Source organism: Equus asinus, chromosome 21, assembly GCF_041296235.1.
Source record: "Equus asinus isolate D_3611 breed Donkey chromosome 21, EquAss-T2T_v2, whole genome shotgun sequence".
In the NCBI taxonomy this organism is placed as follows: Eukaryota; Metazoa; Chordata; class Mammalia; order Perissodactyla; family Equidae; genus Equus; species Equus asinus.
Genome location: NC_091810.1, coordinates 70415107 through 70432311, shown reverse-complemented (window position 1 = coordinate 70432311; position 17205 = coordinate 70415107). Strand labels below are relative to the sequence as shown.

Below are 17205 nucleotides of genomic sequence, written 5' to 3'. Positions count from 1 at the left end.
TGAAAAATGACCTGGGCTTTACAGTAAAATATTGAGTTTTTCCAACTTAAATGTTTTGTTTGACGCTGGAAAACGTGTTCATTAGGACAGTCTCAAAACACAAAATACATTGCTCCAGGGTTCCCCTTTTCTTTACACCCAACCATCAATGTACCTATGCTTTACTTTATGAAAAAGTGTTTTATAAACGTTCAAATTTGAAGTATAGATAATCTAATCTTAAAAGTGGAGGGGAACTAGAGATGAACTGACTGGTTCATCTGTCTCATTTAATTGATACGGAATTCAAGATCTAGAGAGATTAGGTGATTTGCTTAGTTACTATCCTCTACATATGATAAATCGCTTCCACAAATAATGAGAAAACTTATAAAAGCCACAATGATCAAGTGGACAATAAAAATGAACAAGTCAGTTACAGATGAAGAAATGCAAGTGGCCAATAGACATGTGAAAGACCTCAACTTCAGGAGTAATGAGAAATGTAAATTAAAAAAAGCCAAACCTATGTGATCCTTCATTTTGCTTAACAGATGACCCCATCCCCAAACAAGCAAACGAACAATCTGAAGACCACACAATCAAAACACTGGGGCAACAGCCGAAAGCTCCTGTCACATCCTTGCAAACATCCTTCCCCTGGTACCTGGGACACACTCAATAATAATGCCTTGAGAAGAAAAAGAAAAGGGCAAATATCACAACAGAACACTTAAATGAACAAGTAGGTCACCAAAAAGAGGTGCACGTTAAGTGACTGAATAAGGAATATTTTATTCACATGGAAAGATTCATAATAGTGTGACTTTATGTAGTATCCTAATTTCTAAAGCCAAGTTCAGAGCAAACAGTAGATTCTTGTTTCTACCTCTTCAGGCACAGTTAGGGGAGCCTGCGTTCTTAGTTTCCTTTTCAACCAAGGCTGAAAGCCTTTAACTCTGGTATTTAACATTTTAGGTATTCATATCTTAGAACAAACTCCCTTATGCTGCAAATCATGGTTTTATGCAAAGTAGAACTCATTATAATGCCATAACTGTTAGCAGAATTCCCCTCAGATTACCTAGGAAGCAGCGCTTAATTCCAGACTATTAAATCACTTTCTTACTTCCCTCTTTAAGAATCAGAATTTTTCAACAAGTGATTTCAAAAAGTCCTAATTTTGAATTAGGTGGAGTAAAGCAGTGAGAAAATTTTGGCAAGACCTGACTCCATTCTAGTTGATACTAAATAATGCCAGAAAAGAAACAATTTTCCATTTGAGTTAATCCAAAATATATGAATTTAATAAGCACAGTGGCTGAAAGAGCCTGCATACCAACAGCGTGGATCTTTTATCTGAAAATGCTGGTCTGCTTGGTTTTAGGAAAACAGATTCCATGTTCTTACTCCTGTTCGTTTAAAAAGTCATTTTCTTTTTATAAAGGTTAATTCATTTCTTGTATTGCATAACAGTAATAGTACCTCTTACGTGTTTCAAAGAAGAAAATATGCATATTTGCCCTTTAAATTATGTTCCCAAAGCAAGCACTTGGTTCCGATGGCTTACAACTTTATTATGGTCTCCCTTTAGGCTTCTTAAAATAAACACGTAGCCCGAGATCATAGCCAAGAGAGAGGGGAAAAGGACACTGTTTTATTTCGTCCACAAACAAGGAAGTCTAAAGCCATGATTTTCTCAGCTGAGCCCATTAACATATCCTGAGCATATGTGTGTATGGAATAGATTTCTTTTGAAAATAGAACTACCGTTAGCTTCCACACTATGAAGCAAACGCTGGGAAGCGAAGACTCCCTCCTCCGCTGAGAGGCACCTGGGGTTCCAGCTCAGCTTGCAGGGAAAGCATCCCAGCTTCCACAGGATCAGCTGAAAGGCTGGCTCAGCCCTGGAGACGAGCTGACTGGGCCTTGGGGGATTCTGATCCACAATAAGAAGGTCTGAACTACTTCAGACTCCAGAACGAGGGTCAGTAAACTATGGTTCTAGGGCCAAAGCTGGCCTGCTGCCTGTTTTGTGAATAAGGTTTTCTTGAAACACATCTGATCCCATTTGTTTATGCATAGTCCATGGCTTTTCTTGCTACAATGGCAGAATTGAGTAGTCTGCAAAGCCAGAGATATTTACTATCTGGCCCTTTACAAAAAAATCTTGCTGACCCCTGCTCTACAGGAACCTGGGCTGGATGGTCACCACTACACTTTATCTAGCACCAACCTCAAAGCAAGCAAAAACCACCGGATTACCCACTTTTAAACCACGTTTTGCCACTTTCAGGTCTCAGGAGGGTATGTTCTTTGAGACTGGATCTTCGGAGGCTTTTTCTTTTTTTTCAAAATTTTTATTATTATTATTATTTTTTGAGGAAGATTGGCCCTGAGCTAACATCCGTTGCCAATCCTCCTCTTTTTGCTGAAGAAGATTGGCCCTGTGCCCATCTTCCTCTATTTTATATGTGGGATGCTTGCCATAGCATGGCTTGATAAGTGGTGCTAGGTCCACACCTGGGATCCGAACTGGTGAACCCTGGGCCACAGAAGCAGAGCACGTGAACTTAAGCACTACACCACCAGGCCGGCCCTTGGAGGCTTTTTCAAATGGGAAAATTATCATGGAGCACCGAGCCACTCTTGAGTAGAACTTGACCCCACACTCTCCTTTATCAGAGGAGGACACTTGCCCTGGGTTTTGCAGTATGGCTAATGCGGTATGATATGTGTGTGCTCACATACACCTGCACCTGCTAAGACTTATGCCTTGACACCTTCTGGTCCAGATTCCCATTCATAGGAGAACAAACCCAGAGGCTATAGCTGAGGCTGATCTGTACCAATTTTCCACTGAATGAGCAGGTTTATGACACAGAAGCAGTGAGGTTTAAGTGGGGAATAATTTTGGCCAAGTTGGCAATAGAACGGAAATGGAAGTGGGCATGGTTTGTGCCTGTTAATGAGCAATCAGATGAGGAGAAGGTAAGATGTGATTCCGAGGCCCTCATTTCCTACAGATGTGAATCATTCTGGTTTGCCCAGGCACTCTTATCTTTCTGCTGCACCAGGAGCTTAACCATCAGTGGGTAGAAAGGCAGGGCAGTGATGCTGGGTGATGCAGTGTTATGGTCATTGGGAGGCTTCCAAATTTTCAGAAGGCTGAGAAGCAACTTTTAGGTTTCTCAGGTCTACTGGGGACAGATTCTTGGAGGAACCGTCCTGCACGTTTAGTTTGTCACTGGATGAGGAGGTCATATGAATGGATTATCAAAGGTCAGGCTGTACCCATGACATGCAGAGGTCAATGGGTGCCTGCCCTCTGCCATGGTAACCAAAAGGACAGTCATGGGCTCGTGTTAGGCTGGAAGGGAGATAGCAGAGGTGTAAAGTCGCAGCCCATGGGTTGATTCAAGTCAGCAGACATATTTTGACTGGCCCATGAGTCTTTTATAAGTTAATCGCTAAACTTTACAAATGGGGATATTTCATTTAAAACCTAGATTTCCAACTTCTCTTGAAAATTCAAATCTCTGGGCGCCCTGGGCTTCATCCCTGCTTGTGAGTGATTGCCTAGAGTGGAGGAACGGCCTCTCTTCGGAGGAAACCTGAGTTCTCCAGTTTTGTTCATTTGTTTTTCCTTACACCCAACCTGTTTCAGGCATTGGTGTTATCTGCCCGGCCCTTGGGGCCTTTGAGTTTACAACCCCTGTTTAACGTGTTACACAAAGAATTTGCACTGTTGCAAACTTAAGTTCCTTGGGGGTCATTCTATCTCTCCTTTGTCCCTCGCTAAGAGTTTCTAGCTCACTTTACCTTGTGATTTAATCATATTCCATTGTGACTCTACTGCTGAATGGAATAAACAGCCCATTTTTGGGAAGATCCCTGTACTCTGTGTCACTAAGCATATAGAGCCATTTGTTATATTGATCTGAATGAATATAAAAAGTAAATGTATTTAGAGTGTGAGGGTGATCTTAGAATGGCTAAAAACTAGTCTTTTGCTGTGAATTACTGTTTCCTCCCCATTATGTTTCTGGGGATGATGCATCTCACAGTTCCTGAAGAAGATGGGAGCACATTCGCAGGGATGTGTTCACAGGATGTATTTGCATGTAATAACACTTGTTGGTTTGGAAATAATTGTTGCTAAGACTCTCAAACCGGTCTTTTAGGAACCCTACATTTCTCTTTAGGTGGAACAAAAATGGAGACACACAAATAAAATAAAAAAAAATAGGTACCTGTCATACTGTTGGGAGTCATAGGTTAGTAATCATTCTGGACCCTTTTTTTCACTGATATCTCCTACAAAGAAAAAGACAACAAAAAATACCACAGGTTATAACCTGTATTTTCCATAATGTTTTTGTTCCAAACAATATTGCATGCATTAATTAGCTTGAGGCAATCTGTTACCCTCCAGTCAGAACTGGGAAAATTGAAGCATAGGTGGACTATGTGATGTGCGTAAGTTTACAAGACATTTTAACTTTAATCTCAGGGTTCCTTCTATGTTTTCTAAATAATATTTTATTTAAGATCACATGCCTATTTTTCCATCTCAAGTGTTTAAGAAAGCTACCAGTGCACTGACTTGCTATTTTCCCAGGAGTGGCTAAGAGATATTAGTGTCTTCAATCTAGATTCTTGCTTCTCAAAGTGTGGTCTGTGGACCAGCAGTCTCAGCATTGCCTGGGATCTTGTTAGAAATAGAAAATGTGGGTCCCGCCTGAAACCTACTCAATCAAATCTGCATTTGGACAAGACCCACAGGTGATCCACGTGCACTTTAAAGTTTTAGAGACAATGTTCTGGAGAACGGAATCCAAATTCTCATCTTCCTACGTGTGACTTTCCCTCAGTCAGGGCTAACCTCCTCCCCCTCACCACTAGATCAATGCCATCCCAGAGCAGCAGTCAGCCTGGCCCCAGCCAGGGACAGTGGGCGTCAGTGCCCAGAGGTGTCCTGACAGAGGGAAGAATGTTGAAGGACACACACAGATGGATGGTCCAGATGGCTGATGAACACGGGTCAGAGGCCTTCAGCATACTGCTGGGCACAGATCAAGAGGTTTCTTTTTCTAGAAGGATCTTCTCCTTTCACGGGTAGGCAGTGGTAGCATGGTGGCTTAGGAATAGCACAGAAGCCCAAGGCACAGGTTCGAGCATCAGTACTGTCACATACTAGCTGTGGGATCATGACAAGTAATTTCAAAGCACTGGAATCTCCATTTCTTAATGTGTAAAATGGGGAAAATAATACTTGCTCTACTCTCTTCACAGGGCTGATGTTTCTGAGGTTTAAAGACAATGTGAGTGAAAATGCTGGGTAAACCATAATGTGCTGTGCACACAAAAGCCATTGGCTGAGAGAGGAAACATCTTGATTTTAAATAACTGTTTGGAGAAAGGGAAGTATGTGGAAGAATATGTATGTAAATTTTGTTTACAACACGGGTTTATATATGGCCGTGTATTCCCTGTCTCTACATCTAATACCGCAGCATTGAATTCACACCTTGATTGTAGTTCTCGTCACACCTGTGGTAACTACACATTTACATGGCTGCCTTTCCCAGTAGACTGTAACCTCTTTGTAGCAGAGACTATGTCTTTGTCATTTTTATATCTGGCACACTGAGCAGCATGTCAGATACCTAATAATTACTCAACAAATATATGTTGAAAAACTGAACAAAATAAAATTAATGACAATTGATATGACATGGTATAAGCTACTTGAATTGGCATCTGATAGAAGAGATGAATATTAACTACTAGGAAAACACATTCTTGCTACTGATTAACATTTCAAGATCACCAGCCACAAGCCCTCTGCTCCATCCTTGTTCTCCTGTCCAGCTGGGTTTTGAGTCAGAGGAACCCGGTTCTGAGACAGCATAAGGTGAGAGCTCAGATCATATCTGTTGCTCTTCATAGAAACTAAGCTGCCCTTAACCTCCCCCTCCCCACCCATGGAAGTTGCCATGTTTTCACATGACACTTGTCCTGAATGTTCTGATGAGGAACTTGGCTCAAGCTCAGCCAACCTCCATGTTCCACCTTTGGCCAAATTGGTTCAAGACCTGAGGTGGGCTAATAAGATGCTTTTTCACAATGTTTGAAGAGAGGAAAAAAGAGAAGGGGGAAGGGAGAGAGAGAGGAAGAAGGAAGGAGGAAGGTTATTTAGTCCCTCTCTGGTGGCAGAACTTATCAGACACTAAAACTCTAAAACTGTTTGAGGCCATGTCTCCCTCAGCCACATGGAAAAAGCCTGTCTGAAGTTGAGAAAGAGAAATAATCTGACATTCACAGAAAACAGGTGAGAAGAGGATTCGGTGGCCTCAAACCCCTGCTTTCAGTTCTCTCTGAGGCCAAATCCCTCAACCCTTCCTGAGCAAAAGGGTCCCATTTTTACGTAAGCTCGTTTGAGTCAGGTTTCTGGCATTTGCAACCAAAAGAATCTTGACTGATAACACCGATAATAAAATACAACATTTGATACAAATGTGTCAGGACAGTTTTGTGTCCTTTTTATCATCTTTAAGGTGAAGCTACAACATCCCAGTTATGTTCTTGCTACACCATCAATTTAGAAATGTCTTTGTTGTCAAAATTTCAATTGGACAGGTATAGGAGCTACAGAAAGGTATTGTGTGTGAAGCATAAAAAAATTTTATTAAGGCTTTAAAAATATTGCTTTCACTACAAAACTTAGTACTATTTTTCTAACACTATGGTATTATACGGTACTATCTAGTACTATAGTACTTTAGGATTACTATACTATCACCATTACTATAGCATCAATAGTATACTATTTTTGTACCACTATAGTACCATATGTGCTATTTAGTACTATAGTACTTAGGCATTAGTATTATTATACTATACTATTACCATTACTACAATAGTGATAGTATATTAGTGTTACTATTGCTATAGTACTTTAGTGTTTAGTAGTATTTAGTGCTCTTTTCCTTCAACAAGCTCTAGAGTTTTAAAATGTAATTCAAGGAAAGCTTGTAACAATCTCCAGGGTAGGCAGGTGTCTGGAGCTTCATTTCCTGGTTATCCTATAATACAGTGTGGGATCAGCAGAGGGCTCTGTACCGAGGAGGGGAAGCAGAGAAGGTCCTCTCCAGAGCCATGGCAGGGGCCTGGGGCTCATCAGCCAGTCATAGGAACACGGAGAAAACAAAGTCCAAAGAACTTAAAGAGAAAGAAAGCTGAGTTTACTTTACTTGCCAGGAAAGGAAACAAACACAGAGAAGGGCTCCACCGAGTGGTCAGTGAGGAGGAGGGGTCAGCTGGTGAGGTGTTAGAAAGAGGTGGCTATGCTAATGAAGGATTGACAGCTCCTGTGGAGGAAGGACTGGTCACAGGCCTGCATATCATTCCTTAAAACAGGTCCCACTGCTCATCGGCAGGGAGGAGTCTTCAGTTAGATCCCGTGAGGGTCTGCCATCCAGGCCCCTCAAAATTGAAGGCCCTTTGACAGCTTAAACATTTCGGCACCAACTGAGGAGGAGAAGGATCTCCAGTTTAGTCTCCTAGGTAAGTGCTACTGAAATGGAGAATATTCCTTTCACATGAGTCATTAATTTATTTGGTTGGCTGGTCCAGAGGCCTTGATTGAAGGTCTATTCTGTTCAAGAATTGCTCCAGGCTTTGTCCAGAGACAACACTTCAGCCTGTCCACAGGGGGCTTCTAATCTGACAGAGGGAGAGAATCACACTAAAAAATTGCAAAAACATACACAGCTTTCAGCTTAAGTGTCTCTTCAGAGCAGACTGGGACACCAAGGAAGGAGAGGTCATTTCTGCCTGGGGCTGTCTGGAAGGGTTTCTCAGTACAGGTGACCCTGGACTCGAAGGCTCTTCTGTTCAATAGGCCTCTCCCCAGGTAATGACTTAAGGTTTTATTCTCATCATTGCGTTCCCTAGACACATGGACTACTCTGCAAGAAATGGGCCTTGTAGAGAAAAACTGTGCAACTCCTTTAAATTATGCAGGTCTTAAGCAGGGGAGCAAGACGATCTAATTTGATCATTCAAAAACTCTAATTTGAGTTTTTAAAGCTTCACAGTGGTTGCTGTGTGAAAGCAGACCAGTCAGGGGGTTTGGCAGTTCTCGGAGACAGAGGGAGGTGGTTAGAACTCAGGTGGTGGCAGTGGAGGCGCTGAGAATGGGGAAGGAATCTGGTGACATTTAGGAGTTAGAAATAATATAAGACTTGGTGATGAATGTGATATGAGCATTTAATACTGGGATAAACACCGGAGACGCAAATAGGTTAAGACCAGAGGCTCTTGGCCCTCAAGTAATTTACAACCCATTTTACAAGCTGGCTGGGAAGGCGAAGCCCATTGGCAAGGAGCAGCTAAAAATACAAGCCACAGATGCCATGTACCAAGAGGGCGGTGCTGAGAATCACTCCTTGCTGAGCCTTCCGCTGCCCACTCTCTCATTCTCAGTCTAATGCCATGTTCCTTAGGTAAAACTCATTCTCCTTGGAAGAAAGGAAAAGTGGACATTCACCTCTTAAACACATAAAATGCATTTACATTTTAAAAACACGAATGAGGGAAAAGTTATTATTGAGTACTCTGAAACTGAAAAGTAAATGGAATTATTATGAAGACTTAGGAAATACGTCCAGGGACTTTGGAAGACATTGGTTCCAAGCAACCCTCTGTGAACTGTGGCTGTTAATAATTCAGAGGTTATCTTGGGTTGTGTGGACAGAAATATAGCCTGTAGGACTAGTGCCAGACTATATTTAGGCTGCTACATTTTAAGAGAGAGTCTCATGTAGATTGTCCAGGATGATGGAAACCACATCTTAAGGAAATGTTACAGGTAACCGAGAAAGGGGAGGAGTCACATGAAGGTTAGAGAGTGGTCTTCAACTATCTGAGAAGCTGTCATGTGGAAGAGAATTTAAGTTTGTCGGTAGACAGAGGACGGGTGGAGAGATGCTGCTGGGGACTGCTGAGAGACAGGCGACTTTCTCTACTCTACCTTAGGTCGGAGAAGATGCACATCTTATAGGCAAAGGAGCACACTCTCCCTACTTGGGGCTGCTCTTTGTTCTCAGGGCATATTAAGCCTCTCTTGAGAAGACCAGTGTCTTTATTCTGCAACAAAGTAGGTGCCGTGTGTGATATAGTTTCAGGGACATGCTAAAGCTTACTCCCTGCTCCCTCTTAAAATTCTCCTCTAAAGCTTCATTCCTTTAGCTTAGTGGATCTCACACATTTGGGGGGGGCGTGTCTACTGAAGGAATATAATCAAAGTTGCAGGCCCCTCCCCTTGAAAGACAGGCAAATGATTTGGCATATACTTTCAGAGGATTTGCAGACCCACATACACACAACCCATTTGTAGATGCCACATTAAACTTTGGCTGCGGGCTTTGATCACTGTTAAAATGCAAAAGCTCATGGAAAAGATGTAAACTGATATAAGTATAATCTATTGCATAGAATGAAAAGGAGACAGGAGAGCTATTTTTGGTCGTGGGCAAAGAGAATAGGACCTACCGGAGTGGTAGATCTCTTTGTGGGTGGAAGGCAAATGGGTTTCCAAGAAATGAGGCTGGAGGCTGAAGAGGAATCCTCCAACCCAAGGATTTGGTCTGGAGCTGCCCTGTTCATGCCGTCAGACACCAACCCAAGCTCTGGATCATTTGAGATGAATTATTATTGAGATGAGCCGCTGCCCCTGGGGGGCTTAGGTGGAGAACCAGGCTGTACCTTGCAGGCAGAAAAGCTGACCAAGGGGGATAAAAGATGAGTTTTGAAGCACTGAGGAGAGTGTGATTAGTTTTATCTGTATGAAGGAACCCAGTGGTGACATTTGAGCTCGGCTTTGAAAAATGAGGCGGGATATTTCCAGGCAGGGAAGGCAAAGTGTGGCTCACAAACAACAAAAGAGCAAAAGGGACAGCATCTTCGCACAGGGCATATAATTTGGGGTGGGAGGGGGCAATAAGTGGCCAAGAATGAAGCTGCAAATGTAGTTTGGGGCCAGATGGTGATGTAAACCTTGAAAGGTTTGCTGTGGACTTTGGACTTTATCCTGTAGGAAATGGGGAGCCATGGAAGGTCCTTAGGAAGTGACCTGATTTGAGAAAGATAACTCTGCCACAGTGCAGAGGAGGACTCCTCAGGAGGCTAACCCCTTTGGTAGCACCTCTTTGCACGGGATCATTTTCCTGTCTTAGTGTTCAAGGTCGCAAAGCTGGACTAGGGCCAGAGGGAACACCCTCAACTCCATCTTGTCAAACTCCAGTGCACTTGCCCACACCACAGACATTTTGTCCCCTTGCATTTCCTTTTTCCCTATAGAAACTATAACATTGAAGGGACAACTGTAAAAATTACCCCTTGAAAATTCTTTCCATATGGACCTAGAGAGTCACTGCTTATCTGCACACAACTAAAATGAAAACTGCATCCTCCTCACGTCTCTACATCAACTTCTTCTGAGGAGGGCATTTGCAGCCTTTTCAAGGTCATTTTCCTCAGCTTGCTTCTCCTTGGGTCTCTCAGGAGGAAGGGTACCTGGGTATCACGGGGCCTGATCATTGGAATGGTGACATATGTAAGGTTTCTCTGTTAACACTTCAGCAGGTGCTTCATGGACAGCCCAGGAAGCCATGAGTGGGCTCGGGGGTGGGGTGGGGGTCACTTTCATAGGCAAATCTCTTGGTCGAGTTTAAAAGGTCAGATGCTCAAGCGTTAGGCAATTACAGATTTTAAGGTGAGACCATTAACACCAGGAGGGCACTCAGAGGAGGACAGACCCACCCTGGCACTGAGCAAACATGGACGCTCTACACTTCCTAAATAGAAGGATTACAGGGGTTGTGGTGATATGAGTGGAGGGCATAGCTTGAGGATGTGTCTTTTTTTTTAGTGAGTAAGATGGGCCCTGAGACAACAGCCATTGCCAATCCTCCTCTTTTTGCTTGAGGAAGATTGTTGCTTAGCTAACACCTGTGCCAATCTTCCTCTATTTTGTATGTGGGACACTGCCACAGCATGGCTTGATGAGTGGTGTGCAGGTGCATGCTGGGATCCAACCCATGTACCCTGGGCCTCTGAAGCAGAGAGCATGAACTTAACCACTACGCCACCAGGTTGGCCCTGGGGATGTGTCTTGAAGTTGTGTTTACATGGCAAGCAACTGTTTTTCCTAAGTTTATTTGGTGTTGTGGGGCCTTGGGCACTGCCGGAGTTTATGGGAGGGGGAGAGCCCCTTGCTCCACCCTGTCCCCCCGTTGGCCTTGCCACTGCCCTGTCTGTGGCATCTGGAAATACAGCTGGGCAAAGGCAAATGGATGCCCTCTCAGAGCGGGCTGCACCCCACGCTAGGAGGGCAATGAAGTTGTGGATCTCTGTCGGGTACCTCTTGCCCCACTTTGAAAAGTACTCTTCTTCCTGGATTTTCCTCTTCTATCCTCTTCCCCTCATAGGGAAGGGCCCATTCACATCAAACCTTTCACTCAGACTCGTGGGAAACATTTTTAAGAACAAGTTCAATCCCAGATAAGGAGGAAAGACTCCTGGACTGGGAGTCATTCCAGATGGTCTTGAGTCTCTGCTTAGCAGTGTGGCTGTCTCAACAGGTTCCTTTATTCTCCGAGCCTCATCTGTAAAGTGAAATTATAATTCTTGCCCTTGAGGTTGTGCTGAGGACCAAGGGAATATAAAAATGCTTTGTAAATTTAAAAGTAGGACACCAATATAAAGCACTGGAAGATTTATTCATTATTACAGTCACTGTTACTATGATTTACTCATCTCCTGGCCAGCCTCAGTCATCCCTAAGATGTGGGAAATTGGGGCTATTATTTGGCCTCCACTTTGAGGTGCCCTGAGGTGGTTTAAAGACTCATAATGGCACAGAAGCCCACTTCCCTAGACCCCATCATTACCGAGATAAAATGGAGGTGGAATTGCTCCTCTCCCCTCTGCCGTTCTCCTCTTCCCAGACTGAATTTTACCTTTGTGAATTTTTTTCCCTTTCAAGGTTACCTTTCATGTTGATTTAAATTTGTTAGGGGGAGCAAGGACGGTCTGGTACACAGATTAGTTTGTCCCCAATTCTAAAGCATCCTAAATGCAGTCTTACTTGTCCTTCCCTGAGGTCTTTGCATTTTGATAGTAAATAGGACCCAGTGAAGTGAATATGTAATGGTTTAATTTCTGATGTTAGTAATGAGTTAAGAACTCAAATAGAAGAGAACAGAGGCAAGGTCTATTCAACTCATAGCACACTGTGATCTACCTTTTCCACTTGCTGAAACTAACCTTATTTGGGAGTGTAGTATAAAAAAATCAGTATGAAAAATTTTTTTTTAAAAACCAGCATAGTTAGACTGGGGATGGGGCTGGTTAAGACGGAATATAAGACTCTGAGCTAGTTAATAAAGATGTGGGAAATGGGAGTGGCTCTGTCGTGTGCTGTGGCCCAGGTGTTCTAGTGGATCACCTCTCAGAGCAGAAGGCAGGGTCAGAATTTGTCTGCCGGGCATGGCGGGAGACTAGGGCCCCACATGAGAGACATCAGCAAATGACTACTGAATGGCAAAGTTATAATTTTCATTTCATATTTTCAGCAGTCACTGTAAGTATTTCACCTTCAGGGAGTGAGACAATACAACCAAGATCTGTGGTTGAAATTGAGCTGAATGTGCTGTGGCTGAATTTCTTGTCTTGGTACAATGATTAGCCTTAACTTCCACCCCACTCATGCCTTTTAATTCAAGATCAGCAACCTCATTCCGGGGCTCATTTCTACTCTTCATTTTGACCAATGTCCACGCCAGATCTCTGTACCTTTCTCTTTTTCCTTCTCTCTCCCAAGCAGTCACCATGGCATGGAAAGAGCATGGGCCCTGCCACTCACCAACAGAATGACACGGGGGATGTTAACAGTCAAGAGTCTTGCTGGACAAGCACATTTGACACATGGTAGAAGTCTTCCATCCTCATGTGCTAGGTTCTAGGTCTACAGCTGAGTAAAATCCTCTTTCTGCTTTGAGGACTAGGTCAGCAGTGGTAGGAGTGGGGTTCTTGGGGTCAGAGTGGGCTTTAAAACAAACAAAAAAGCCCCATGTGAATCGAAAATTATCTGCTACATTTAATTTCTTGTCACACTGACTTAAATTTGGAACAATTTCTAGCCACATGTTATAGTGATAGAAAAGTCAAGAAAAAACCAGCCAGTAAAAGTTTTATGAGGCCAACTCTGAAAGGATCAACCTGGCCGCCGGCTATGTTTATAGAGCATTTTCCTCGTAGCTACCTTTCTCTACAGGTGGACTGTCATCTCCAAATGCTTCTAAGAAATGGAAGTAGGCTCTTAAGAGGAAACAGATGGGTGGTTTGAGGAAACGTCTGACGCAGCAGGAGAAACAACTTCAACAGACGCCCTGTTGGCCAAAGCAAGCAGTTAAAACTGACTCTACTGACACCTGGTGGAGAGTGGGGTAGCTTCCCAGTGCCAAAGAAAATAAAGTGCGTGCGTGTATGCGTGCGTGCGTGCCTGCGTGCGGGCGTGTGTTGAAGGGACTGGAAACGCATTCACCACGTCAGGGGAACTAAAAACTCCTGAGAGATGAGGGTACCACGCAGAACCACCAGATGCTTGAATATATAATTGTGGTTAGGCGACTCACTGAGACACATTCGTGAACAGCAACAAACAAGAATGTGAAAACAAGACATTCGGACTGAAGCAAATGATTTATTACTAATTTCTTCAACGTGTTTGATGATGAATAGGACAACAACAAACGAGAACCCATTCTCTGCCCCAGACCCCAGACAGATTCTAGGAAAAGACTCTACTAGTGACCACTTGACAGAGGTATCGTCTGTGTCCCAGGGAGATGGCATCTCCCAGAGGAGCTCATGCTCTGCTGCCTCTGGAATCCGCAGTGAGCCCCTTGCAGATTTTTAACCCTGGGAGAAAAAGAATAACCTTCCTAAGGAGGTGTTGGGGAGACCGCTTTGCCCCTAAAATCCGTTGAAGATGAAAAGAAAATTCTCCTAATAAATATAGTTAAAATTGTTTACTACTTCTTCAATGCCAAACGGTGGGTGGGGGAGGACGGCTACAGTGCAGTGTTCCCACAGAAATATACTTCATAAACTTTACATGGCCTCCATGTTCTCCTTCATGGGGTTCTTGTTTGATGGAGGTCCTTTCGGCTAATTTTATTGGCAGATTCAGTGGTTTCCCGTGAGGCATCATGCCCATAGCACAGCACACACACAACCTCGATTCTGTCTTTAAACAATCTATTCGAACGGTGAGTTTTGAGAACGTACTGAGCAATTGTTAGTTCAAATTTATAAGAATTAATCCATTAGGTTTAAATCATGAAGAAAGGGCTGGGGCATTAAATGAGAATTTAGGTTGCTATTTTTAAAAAAATCACAGGGACCTTAGTTATGGGTTGAGTCAAGGAACTGGGTACGTAGGAAGGTAAGAAAGAAAAGACGCCCCTAAAAGATTCATGTAGTTACAATATTCTTAGAGTTTTTTCCCCCGACGTTTAAGTCAAATTTAGAATGTACAATTCCTTAAATGTGCTGGCTCAAATGTATGATTCTGACCAGAAAGTGTACAGCCAAAATATACCTCCTCCTGGGGTCAGTGATTCTAGAAAACAGAGATTCCTAACTTTCTCAGTTCATGGCACCCTTCATATTTCAGTAATTTTTTCACAGTGACTCCAGGTCAAAAGAAATACCTATGCTTCCAGAGATCACATATTGGGAGCCACCAGCCTAAACCATGTTAGAGGAACTGAGGCACCATCTTGATAGGCTACACTTGATGCTGGACAGGCATCCCCACGTCTCCCTTCCTGACCAGCACAGTCAGAGTTATCTAGAACTTCACCAGTGAAAAGGCGCTTACCGAGGCACCCGGCTCTCTTTGTGGACAGCTACCTTCTCTGAAGGCCACTTGCATTTTAAGTGGGCACCCTTGAATCTGAGACACTCAAGTCCTGTAGTAATGAAGTGACAAGAAACAATAAGTGCAGGAGTTTTGCATTTTCAAAGAGGTTGGCTTTGCACTCTGCTTACTTGTAAGTAGGGGAAACAACCATGGAGGCTGCAGAAAAACTTTTCTTAATTTCAAGAAGGGGGTTCGTGGCAGAATCAGCTGAGGAGCCCTGCTCACCATCTCCAGGGCTGGGCCCAGACATGTGTACCTAGAAAAGGCTTTCCAGCTGATTCTGTTGAGAACTTCTGCTCCTGAGAGCAGCACTTGAGTACGAGCACGAGTGTGGGAATAGGCCAGCTTACTGTCACCTTCTTATCCCTGAAGCCATTCCCCTGCCACTGTGACCGCCACATCTGCTCATTGATTTGGAGTCCCTGGATGCACCCTGCTGTATTACGTCCTGTTTGTCTTCCACAGGCCTGTAGAGAACTCTCTTCCCCTGCCTCTTGCCACCTTTCCTTGAGTGGTGGCAAAACCCTGGCCAGTGTGGTTCATCCAGAACACATTGCTAGTTAAAAACCATTAGCGGTGCACTGGAGAACAGATTTAAAAAGTGGCACTACCTACGGTACCAGCTAATCAACTGTGCCTTACCAGTGGGCTTCTGTACTGAATCCACACTCATCCTCCTCTCCTCTCCCATGTACTTGTTTCCTGAGAGCAGGTTCTCAAATCATGGTCCCCAGATCTGCAGCATCAGCATCACGTGGGAACTCATTAGAAATGCAGCTGCTCAGGCTCTACCCTAGTCCTGGTGAATCAGAAATTCTGAGGGTGGGGCCCAGCAGTCTGTTTTAACAAGCCCTCCAGGTGACGATTCTGATGCATGCTGGGGTTCGAGCACCACTGCTGTGTGGGATCTCTGCACTTCCCTGTCCATCGCCACAGATTAGGAGGTCTTCAAAGGTAGGGACCCCCCTCCTTCCTCCCCTACCACCTGGCCCAGTGACCAGCACGTAGCAGGTACTCAAGAAACATCTGCTAGTGACTGAAGCTAGGGCAGCTCTTCTTCCTGCTCGTGAGAGTGAATAAACACTCCCTTGGCATGCCACCTCGGAGAGGTTGCCAACGCTGTGTCTAAGCCATCTCCCATTTCTTATGGGTTGTATTTTCCATATTTACAAATCAGTTTTCCCTAAGTCCTCTCCAAGTTTTTTTTTTTTTACATTCCTCAGCTCAAGAAGCCAAAAAACGAGATGCCATGTTTTAGCCAGTGTCTGTTTCCTGCTGGGGGGAAGGGCATTTCTGCATGATTCTTAAATTCCATACTCCCAGCATCATGATTATTTTCCAAACAATAGAATGAGATTGCTGATTCATGTTCGGCTCACGGCTCCAAGCATCTTTTTTTCCTGCTGTACTTGTGCCGATGTAACACAATAATGTTCTATTCATCCCTCTGAATTAGAAATGCCAAGAGCTCAGATATGCAACCGAAGGGTGCCCCCTCCTCTTTGGCTTATTTAAAGGCTTCTCACAAATAACACATTTTGAAATATTATACAGCATTCACTTTGAGCCATGCGTCTTGGGCAAGGACGGTTAGACCTTATCTTTTTATTGGCAGCTCCTTGCACAATGCCTGGCACACTGTAACTATAATTCTCAAAAAATGCCTGTTGAATAAATCGCATACCCACTTCCTGAGGTTCAAGGCTTATCCTTCTATTCTGCCCTGATATACTACAACAAGCCCTTTGTCAGGTGCAGGGAGAAAGTCTGGCTCCTACGTTCAGAGAGTCGTGTTTGGATCCAGCCAAAGAACAGGACTGACCTCCTCAAGGTCTGGTGGTCCAGGTAGGCTCCATCCAGGCCCATTCCAGTTTGTACACTGGCTGCAGTGCCAATTCTGGACCTGCCATTGCAGTGAGATCTCTGGTCACCTCTTGAAACAGCTTTGCCAGTAAGTGGCTGGGCCAGCTGTAGGATTTTGTTTCTCAGCTGCAAAGTCAAACTGACGGGAATGCTTAGTGTTCCTGAAACTCTAATGGTCAACCTGAGCTGCACATACAAGTCACCTGGGTGGCTTTGCAAAGTCCCAGTGCCCAGGCTGCAACCCAGACCAATTAAAGTTTTGCAGCTCAGGCCTCAGTTTTGTAAGGCTGCCTGGGTGATTCGGATGTGCAGCCAAGGATGAGAACCACTGCCCTAAAGTGGCCTCTAAAATAGTATCTGGGTGGTTT

General features: G+C 43.9%; 1 protein-coding gene across 11 annotated transcripts in view; it reads right to left on the bottom strand.

Moving 5' to 3' along the window:
• Positions 1–17205, bottom strand: part of THRB (thyroid hormone receptor beta) — a 361115-nt gene that overhangs the window by 99389 nt on the left and 244521 nt on the right. For 7 of the 11 annotated variants that reach the window (XM_044755477.2, XM_014829844.3, XM_044755476.2 and 4 more), the window contains exon 3: positions 4233–4296. The exons of the other annotated variants lie outside the window; for them this stretch is intronic. In XM_044755477.2, coding sequence (XP_044611412.1) covers positions 4233–4254 — 22 coding nt within the window. In that variant the 5' untranslated portion in view covers positions 4255–4296. The remainder of the gene's footprint in view (positions 1–4232; positions 4297–17205) is intronic. 11 annotated transcript variants of the gene reach the window in all.